Source organism: Notolabrus celidotus, chromosome 20 (genome assembly GCF_009762535.1).
Source record: "Notolabrus celidotus isolate fNotCel1 chromosome 20, fNotCel1.pri, whole genome shotgun sequence".
Taxonomy (NCBI): Eukaryota; Metazoa; Chordata; class Actinopteri; order Labriformes; family Labridae; genus Notolabrus; species Notolabrus celidotus.
The window spans coordinates 6373343-6384135 of NC_048291.1; the positions used below are offsets into that span (position 1 = coordinate 6373343).

The 10793-nt window shown below is 37.9% G+C and overlaps 1 protein-coding gene across 1 annotated transcript; it reads left to right on the plus strand.

Annotated features, from left to right (window-relative positions):
- The first annotated feature begins 5035 nt into the window (after window positions 1-5035).
- Window positions 5036-10518, plus strand: LOC117831801 (keratin, type I cytoskeletal 50 kDa-like). Its single transcript, XM_034710664.1, has 7 exons — window positions 5036-5642; window positions 7691-7773; window positions 7889-8045; window positions 8126-8287; window positions 8433-8558; window positions 8842-9062; window positions 10181-10518. The coding sequence occupies exons 1-7, from the start codon at window positions 5226-5228 to the stop codon at window positions 10311-10313; spliced, it is 1299 nt and encodes a 432-aa protein (XP_034566555.1). The 5' UTR covers window positions 5036-5225; the 3' UTR covers window positions 10314-10518.
- Window positions 10519-10793: the final 275 nt, after the last annotated feature.

Sequence of the window (10793 nt, forward strand, 5' to 3'; positions counted from 1 at the left end):
GATTTCAGATCTTAAGTGAGGTCTTAAGTATTACAGAGTTAAAAAAGTAGGATCATCTGGAGTTCTTCTTCTTATATTGGACAGACTTTTGAGCTGAATTCTATTAATTCCCTGTTAATTTATTTTATTACTTTACTGACCTTGAGATATTGAGGCTTTTTTAAAAGTAAACTAAAAACGTATCTATTCAGTCTGGCTTTTATGTCGGGTTTAACAATTGTATTACTTCAATGTTTTATATTTATTTTAACGTTGTTTTATTATTTTATTTATTTCAACTATTTGTTTTTGTCACATATCATTCTTAATGTTAAGTTGATGCTGTGACTTATTTTAGTTACATATATTTTATTGTTGTTGATGTGCACTAGTCTCTATTTTAAAATCCATTTTTATTTTTTAATATGTCTTGCCATTATTTTATTTCTGCTTCTTTCTTGTTTTCAATCGCTGTAAAGCTGTCTTTGATTTGAATAAAAGGTGTCATATAAAAAGAAGCTTGATTGATTGATTGATTGATTTCCTGCTCATTATTCTCTCAGGTGATCAAGATGCAGGGGTAGAATGAGGAGGATTCTTTGGACCCATGATTAATAGTGGCACCTCAAAGTATCACAACATTTGGGTTAGTGAAGCAGTGGAGCCCGATGTGATTATTTGTTTAGTTTTATTGGGCCCAAACCCCCTTGAAGTGTCCCTGGTGAGAAGTGTCAAAAATCACATGCAAAGCTTTTATTTCACAAACTAACAAAACAATGCCAGTTTTACTTTCCAAAGGATTAAAATTTTGTCAATACAGTAAGCTTATTCAATTCAATTCAATTCAATTTATAAAAAAGATTAAAATGACCAATCATCAATCAATTAATCTTAATTTGTATATCGCCAAATCACAACAAACGTAATCTCAAGACAATTGTACAAACAGAGTAGGTCTAAAACCCAACATCAAGACAGGGTATGACTTGGTCTTAATCCACCATGCACTCTTAGAAATTCCCCTTGTTAAAAAACGGTAAACAACTGGCAGTAGGGTTGCCAGGAAGTTACTGTAAAATTCACGGTATATTGCTGTTGCTGAAATTTACAGTTTGCTAATGCTTTTATAAATACTGCAAAAAGCTGTTATTTTAAACCTTAACAGGAAAATACTGTTGAAAAGTTTAGCAGCTTCTTAACGTATATTTACACTTTTTATATTATAGGTATATTTGCAGATTGTTACTGTTAATTGTAGCAAAATACTACACTTTGCTGTTAATCAATTCCCTTCTTACAAAATTGACAATATATTTATTTTTCTAAACCTATTGATTTGGTAAATCACCCCTTGCATGCCAAGTTATAAACAACATGTTTTAATGTGATAAATAAACAGCCTTTGAAACTGCAACTTAAAATGTCAAGACAAATAATCAAACTTCAAAGTGTCTTTTCAAACCATGTCTGTCTTTATTGAAATTGAACATACATACAGCTATGAACTGTATTAGGTATCGCTGTGTGTGTCTGCATGTGTGTGTCTGCGTGTGTGTGTGTGTGTGTGTGTGTGTCTGTGTCTGCGTGTGTGTGTGTGTATGTGTGTGTATGTCTGTGTCTGCGTGTGTGTGTGTGTGTGTGTGTGTGTCTGTGTCTGCGTGTGTGTATCACTGACTACATGAAGTCCCACTCGAAGTCCATTACTCTTTTTAGGAGACTTGAGACCGGAGGTCTGCCAGAGCTCTTTTTGACCTTCTCTTTGCCCTGTACAGCCTTTGTGCCCCGCTCAGGGTTGATCCCTATATGTCCCGCCTGAAAAACAAGAGTGCATGTTCAGAGTTGGGACTATTAGTTATTGAATTACAGGAAACACTTTGGTGGCTCATCTAAACATAAAAAGAATAAGAAAATATCATACATACCATGGAGTATCAGCCGAGGAGTTGTGAGAAGTGGGAGGGTTCTCTCCATATCAGTTGCTGTGACGGATTCCTAGGACAGTTCAAATTGTAAATAATTTTATGATTGGTAGTTTGAAAAGAAGTTAAAAAGTATGACAAGGACAAAATAAAAGTAGCAAAAAAGCAAAAATAATTCTCTGTATTGTATTATTGATACTATTATCAGTGTCTCCCTTTTTGAATAAAGAAAGAGGAGGCCTGTTCTGCTTGTCAGACCAATCTCTGACCAATTCGGTTTTATTTATGAGGCTGTGAACAACACGCACAATTTATACTGTAAAAACTGCCTTTTTGGAGGTCGCCACTTTTAATTTATATGTTTCAACGCATTGCAGACCCATATAACAACCCCTACCAACATTTAAATTACAAGAAAATGCTTTGTGGAGATTTCCCATTCAGCAACTGTTAAGATCAAGCTAATGTTAGCTGGCAAAATTTACTCACTCTGTGTGACTGCTGTTTTTGTGTCATGTCAAACTCTAGCTAATGCTAATCTTACAAATGACTTCAAACTTAGTAAGTGATGGTTTTTGCCAATTTTAACAAGCAAAGCAGTAAGGCACTCACCTGTTTGTTGTTAGGATGGAGTTGGGTGGAAATTTGTCTTCTTACTCCGCTCTCCTTCCAAGCATGTGGTCTCACATTATTTTTCCCAAAATGCAATGCAAAAATTACAAGACATTGCTGTTTTCTTTCCTTGAAGCAATATTACAGTACAATAATGTTATAAACCGTAATTATACAGGGTTGTCCTGTATTTAAACATAACAGGATCTTATTGTTGAAATTTCCTTGTAAATTTACAGCAATTCGTTAGCAGAGCAATTTTCAGCATTTAACAAGTTACAGTGACAAGGACATACTTCCCTTTAACAGGCAGAACCCTCGAGCAGAACCAGACTCATGCTAAGACAGACATCCGCCTTGACAGAGTTGGGGTTGGAAAGAGGGATAGAAGAGATAAAGAGAGAGAGAGAGAGATTATAGTGATGATACAGATAGTAGTAGATGTTGCCGCTGGAGTCTGGCATGTCCACAGTAGCTGGAGTCTGGCAGGTATACAGCTGCAGGCCGTCACCAGCAGCAGGACGTCTACGGCAGCAACCATAATTTACCTACAAGACAATGGAGCTCAGGGACTCCAGAAAGGTCTATGGTTACCAATGTGGTTAAACTGTGAGTTGTCGAGGTCTAAGTCAAGGTGCAAATAGAGAAAATGTGCCTCCTCTGAATCTGTCTACTGAAAGTTGTTTACTTCATCGCTTACAGGCTCAGATTGTTTGAGGTGTCTAACAACATTCTAGAAAGAATCCCGAGTGTTTCATCTCTCTCTTCAAAGACACCAGACTGCATTGACAAAAACAGTAATTATATCCTACAACACATCGAATTAGACAGCTTGGTTGTGCTTTTGTGTGGCTGGTGATTTTAAAGGTGAGTACAGATACAAGAAAAAGAAAACAAGCTCACACACGTACTCAGTGCTCTAAGACAGGGGTTCCCAAAGTGTGGGTCGGGACCCCCTGGGGGGTCGTAATATGTCTTCCAGAATGTTTTTTTTTAAAAAGTTATCTAACAATAGTACATTTTACCCATTATAGTTAAAAAATATTGACAAAACTAGTAGCTTCATTTGAAATAAAACTTTGAAAATACAAAATGTAATGAGTTTTCTGCTCTTCTTTGTTGCCAGATGACTCCTAAGTTTAGGGTTAGTGAACAGTTAATCATCAAACGCATCAGTAGCAGTAGGTTAATTCATAACAGCGCAGGAAACACAGCCAAATGCTCATGTAAGTAGGGTCATTTTCTGCAGACCAGCTAAATTAATTCACATTAAATCCCCTCAAGGGGCAGGGGGGCTCGTGACTCTTTGGCACCTTTATTTTGGGGATCAGGGGCTGAAAAGTTTGGGAACCCCTGCTCTAAGACCTTTATTAAGCTTATCCTCATTAGGTCATTTTGCGCCAGTTGTTTTTGGATTGCCCTGCACTCATGTGATACACGTATAACCAGCTCTTTGTCTTGGGTCACAAACACATTATACATGTAAAACACATCCAAACACAACAACAACAACAACTACGGCCATAAAACTAGGCTGTTGCAGAGCAGCAACTCTCACGTTCTGCACAACAACTTCAGCAGGTTTGTCCATGGAGTTTGGTCTCTTTGAAAAAGTGAAGTTTGTTCTTCTTAAACAAAAAGGTCCGTCTCTGTAGGGGTCCTCTTTGTAAGGCTGTCAGATTCTTCGAATAACAATTGTGAGCCTCTCAGGGACCAAACAAGAACTGTCAGTGGTTGTACACATCAAGGGTGGTGCACAATCACCTCGGAGGGTCACATTGCAGCCATTACAGCTTGTTTTTCACTGCTGCAGGCTGAATGAGCCAACCCAGGGAAAATACAAAAACTTGCACTACTTTTAAGTCATTTTAATCATTTACAGAACTTAATGAGTATAAAGTTGTAATATTATGAGAATGAAGCCATACTTATATATATATATATATATATATATATATATATATATATATATATATAAATACAGTATATATAGGTGTATATATGTATATATTTTATATATAACTATATATACAAATACACACATACATGAGTCCAAAAGAGGCTGTAAGACAAATGATCAGGAATTTAATTTAAAATACAAAATTTTCACTTTTCATTATTAACAAACATTCTTAAATAATCTTCTCAGGTAATTGACTTCCCTCCTTTTTGATAAATCAAACTGTACAATTATCTGATGCTAAAATATAATTAATTTATGTCTTGTTTATTTCAGTTCAGCTTCAGTTGTCAAATAAATGTTATGTAAAAGTTTTCTTGTCTCCTGTTACAGTGATGGTAGAGAAAACTCTTTTAAATCTCTGACTTGTGAGGTGTTCAAGGTCTGACTTGATGTATAGACCCCAGGGCTCTGAATTCACTTACTGGACTGGACCTTCAGGTACAAGCAGCATTCTGTGGCCCGTGGGTCCATGAGTCCCCCCTCCCTCCTTCTCTGATGGTCAGGCAGCAGGGAAATTGCTGAGACTCTCCCTATTAGCTGTAAACTCACCCGACCAGCTGGACCTCACCCGCTCATACTAGACCTGTTTGCTTTCATGCCCCTGAGGCTGCACTGAGACTCCCTGAGGCATGTTTGGCAACCCAACCTGACCTACCTGGCCCCCTTCCTCACCCCCCAGCCTCATTTTGGAACATAAAAGGAGCCGATATCCAAGCAGCTCCTCACTCTCCTCTTGAAGACACCATACAGTCATGACCTCCTACTCCAGCCGCAGCAACTACTCCAACAGCAGGAGCTCCATGATGATGGGCCCCTCCATCTCCTCCTCTTCCTCTCGCAGGCTGGGTAGCTCCGGGGCCGGCAGCGTGTACGGAGGAGCAGGAGGGTCAGGAGTGCGGGTCTCCCAGGCCTCCTACGCCTTCGGCTCCAGCCCCTCAGCCAGCGGCTCCATGGACCTGGCCAGCTCAGTGGACATCGCTGTCAGCGAGAAGGAGACCATGCAGAACCTGAACGACCGTCTGTCTGTCTACCTGGAGAAGGTGCGTAGCCTGGAGAAGGCCAACGGAGACCTGGAGCTGAAGATCAGAGAGTTCCTGGAGAGCAGAGCAGGCCCCAAGGTCCATGACTACCGCAGCTTCAGCGTCCGCGTCAAAGACCTGCAGGGAAAGGTGAGAACAAACGCACACACACACCCACACCCACACCCACACACACACACACACACACACACACACACACACACACACACACACACAAACCTAACATCTGAAGATTTAGTTGAATATTATCAGACGATAGAGATGCTAGTGGGTTAACTTTATAGAATGAAGAGGTAAAAGAATGAAAATTATTCTTTCTTTAAAAGGTCAAATAATAAATACAATTTGGTTGGTGGCTGGACAAAAGTTTTTCAGGTAGATAAACAGTTGAACTGAGCAAAGAAGTGCCCATATGGCAATGAAGAATACATTTGTAGATACAGTATGTGGAAATGTAGCGGCCCGCCCAAAAGCAGTTGATTGACAGCTTGGCTCTTGAAAGTACAGCAGCATCACCTGGGACACAAATGTGGTTAAAAAAAAGGAAATATGAGAAATAGACGCATATAAAATAAAAATGAATTTGCCTGAAACAAATAAAAAGCATTCTATTGTTTTTGTATAGTGTTAAGCATATTATATGCAGAAAAATAAGTCATAGATGTTGACATCAAGTTATCTACTAATGAATATGAAAACGAAAAAATACATCCTTTTTAACATTTTTTTATTCCAATTTAAAATTACATTTTTTCCATATTATTATTATTAATATTAATTTTGTTTTAATAATTTGGATTAATATTATTATTTTCTTTTTTGGCATTTTTTAACCTCCATAGTTTGTCTGCATCCCTTTTACTCTGCTCTGTTTTCTGTTTGTTAGACTGCAGTGCTGTTTGTTCAAGTGTTTAGTAATTGTTAATCCAGTGTGTCTAAATGGTTAACCTAAAAGTTAAGACATTATTTCAGTTTTCTCTTATAAACACAAACAAACATAACTTGACATTTGTATTGATGCTATTTTACAGCAAATGTATTCTGTAATTCTGAAGAGTTTGAATTAAGTAAATTTGTTGAGCGCTCTGGATGAAGTTCACATTATACAACAGACAAATAGCTCTGAGACATTGTTGACATAAAGAGGTAAACATGTGACTGCTTACATGTAAATATGTTCAGTTCTCTTTTAATGAGCAGGCCTCAGTAAACACCTGTGCTAATATTGACTCTAAATAATGTTTGACTTTCAGACTAATGTAAACACTCAGTGAGAGACAAATTCAAAGTAGAGAAACCTGTCTGATAACGCAGGTGTGTGTGTCTGTGTGTGTACAGAGTGTTTACTGACTGACAGTAAATGTTATTTTAGTCTCTTTTTTTCATTTTTTCCGTAATTATTATGAGTTTACGTTTTGGTAAAAGCTTTCAGGATTTTTAGTCCGACAGGTCGTAAAGATTAAAACATATTCAGCATTTTCAGTTTCAAAATCCATGACTAACTTTATTCTGTTATTAATAAGAGGGCAAAAAAGCACACTTGGCAAAGGGGTTTCCTCACTAAACCAAGAAATTAATCACATTTTCAAAATTTATTTTTTGCTTTTAAAATCTTGAAATTGAATTCAACTAAAATGTTATTTAGTTTTCTAATAACACTTTATTTAAATGTTACATTGTTAATCTTATAATGACAATAATATATTTTATTGAAAAAATAATTTATATATTTCATTCACTTTCATAAAATTCATAAAATGTCAAAAGTTGTTGATTCTTCTTCTTCATCATCACTTTTTTTTTTTTTTTTTAACTCATCCATGTTATAGATTTTTAACATTTTAACATCTTGTTTTAAAGTATATATTGTGTTAAACACTGGGATTTTAATTGTCTTTATGGCTCATGACTTACTTTTTATGTTTTGAGTAAGTTCTCACTCTTTTTTTTTTAACATCCGTAGAACTATTAAAAAAATTATAAAAATTTTAAATAGAATAGAATAAAAGGAATAAACTCATAAACTTAACATTTGTTGTTAGGGTGTTTGTAGCTCCACCTGGTGGCCACACAGCCCCACTGATATTTCATATCCTGAAATATAAATTGATTCAATCTACTGAAGCCAAACTTTCAGATGTTCACACACTGTTTTCTCTCCCATCCTTCCTGCTCAGATTCAGGTTTCTGCTCGCGGAAACGCTGCTCTCATCCTCGCCATTGACAACGCCAAGCTCGCCACAGACGACTTCAAAGTGAAGTGAGTGTGAGACTTAGACTCATCCATTGCTGAAAACCAAAACTTGAAATCTTCTGAAGTCTTCTGTGTTTTTATCGAACACTGCCTGAACTCCTTTTCTTGTGTTCCTCTTCAGGTTTGAGAACGAGCTGGCCATGCGTCAGTCTGTTGAAGCTGACATCATGGGGCTGAAGAGGGTCCGTGATGAGCTGGCTCATAGCCGGACCGACCTAGAGATGCAGGTGGAGGGTCTGAGGGAGGAGCTGCTCCAGCTGAAGAGGAACCACGAGGAGGTGAGAATCAACAAAACACAAACAGAAACAAAGACATTTAAAAAAGAAAAAGACAGGGAGTAACTGGGTTCTTCCTGCAGGACCTGCTGGCTCTGAGGAGTCAGGTGAGCTGCCAGGTGAACGTGGAGGTGGACGCTGCACCTCAGGAGGACCTGGCTGTTGTCATGGAAGGAATCAGACAACACTACGAGAACGCCGCCTCCAAGAACCGCAAAGACCTGGAGACCTGGTTCCAAGCCAAGGTGAGACCACGGAGTCCTATTCACTGCCCTGATCTTGCTGATGCTGCCCCCAGCTCGACACACACATTTGGAATACGGCTCATTTCTAACTCAAGATAACACCTGATATTGTACCACTAACTTCATTGATTGTTGATCTCCACAGACGGCTGAGCTGACCAAAGAGGTGGCAGTGAGTAGCGAGACGTTGACATCATCAAAGAGTGAGATCAGTGAAGTCAGAAGAATGCTTCAGACTCTTGAGATCAAACTGCAGGCTCAGATCAGCAAGGTGACACAACACTTTTATTCCAACCCTTATTTTGACTTATTACGAAGAACTCCATCTGAATCAATGGTTTAAATAAAAAGTAATATTTTATAAAAGCAGTATACTCACTGTAGGTATAAATAATTGTTAGTAAGTATTGCATCATAACATCAAAAAAGTATTTAGCTTCATATAATCCAAATTTTTTACAGTTTCAAAGGTTTCTAGACTCAAACCCTGAAAGTGATCAGTAAAGATGAAACAAAGCTGACCTTCTCCTCTTCCCCCTCTTCCTCACTGACAGAAAAGAGCTCTTGATGCGAGTCTGGAGGAGACCAGGAGCCGCTACGCTAACATGCTATCCGGATACCAGAAGCAAGTGGTGAATCTGGAGGACCAGCTGGCTCAGCTGAGGGGCGACTTGGAGAACCAGAAGGTCCTGTTTGTGGACCTGCTGGACATCAAGACCAGACTGGAGCTGGAGATTGCCGAATACAGGAGGCTGCTGGAGGGAGAGGCCGAGAGGTGAGTACAGGGACACTCTGAGAAATCCTGTGTGGGAAAAAAAGACCGCCATGACCCAAGTCCACATAGTTCATTGTTTCTGAGTCACTTATAAAGGGAAACTAAACCAAGGAATGAGAAACCAGAGAGACATCTAAAAATAGACCAGAGTCTGACACAGCCAAACTGAGGACGAAGCTGTGAATTAAGTCTGACTGAATGTTTAAGCTACCTCTAGAAAAGAGCTATCTTAATTAAGCTAGCTAACTTAAAAAGCAAATGTAAAAAATGTTATGTTCATGTTTAGACCCAGATTAGGCTAACACAGGAAGTTGGTAAATAAGGAGTTACTAAAGTAGCAGAATTAATATCTACAGCTAGTTTACCTACAAAAACTACACAATTGAAATAATGTAAGAAAGGTGAGACGTTACTTATACATCATTAGATTTACAGACAAAGCTAACGTAATAAATGGCTTGCTTGAATCAGCTAACACAAACAAGGTAACGTAAAGGTTAACATGATTTTAGGAAAGAAAGGTGAGATGTTTTTTTGACTTACTTGAATAGAAAAAAGTAAACAGCTAACCGATAGCTAGAGCGATTTGTTCATTGCTCATATTTGATGTAAAAGGTATGAAGTTACTCTTACACCATTAAATTAACATGCTAAGCTAACGTAAGTATAAGCTAAAATAAACAGTGAAAATGATATGTTGTTTGAGAGATTAAAGATTATTTAACACAATTAGTTTTAGACAAAGCTAAAGTTTAACTAACTTCACTAAGGTAGTGAACAGCCCTGTTAAGCTCAGTTAACTAGTATATGATTTGTGTTTGATGAGAAAGATGGGAAATTATTTTCTCAACTAAAAGAATACAGACTTTGATAGCATGTGTCACCAGCTTAAAAATGCTAAAGAAGTAACATGTCATCAGTTCTGAACACATGAAGTTCTGCCCTGATGATGGCCCTTGTTGAAAAGTCAAAGTGTTACTGGAGTCATTACAGTTTATTATGCCAAACTAAAAAAAAATTGTCATTGGCTTTTTGAAATTTGATCAATGATGTTCATATTCATGGAAGTACAAACCAAAAGCTGCAATAAGCTGACTGACCATCCTGTGTTCCCGTAGTAACACCACCACCACCACCAAGACCACCCGTGTTGTAACCATCGTGCAGGAGGTGGATTCTTCAGGAAACATCGTGAGCTCCAACACCAGTGCGGATGAGAAGAAAACCATCACAGAGACATCAACCAACTAGAGATTTTCCTAAACACGTTTTTACTTCCTGGTACCAATTTTCAGACTTGGACTTTGCCATCATCATATGTCAAGTATCCCTCTGAGACTAGCAGGATTTACAATAATAACTTGCTGTTACAATACTGAAGCAAAGGCTTATGCCAGAGCAACTCTCCTGTGAAATGTCTGAAATTCTTTAATAAAGCTGAATTTTGGCATCATGATGACTGTGTTGATTTCCCACTGACTAATACACTGTCTGTCTGAATCTATAATGATAATCATAAATCAGTGCACAAACAGCTAGCAATTTTTTGTTTTAAAAACGTTCTGCCAATGTTACAGAGAATGTTGTTGTGATGTTTTCAGCAGAAAGTTTTCATTGTGCTCACAGAATGTTCTCAAATGACGTTCCCTAAAAACATTCATAAAATGTTAAGCAACAACTTTGTTAGAGCATTACAGCCCAATGTTCTTGAAACCTTCTCAGTGGGAAGTT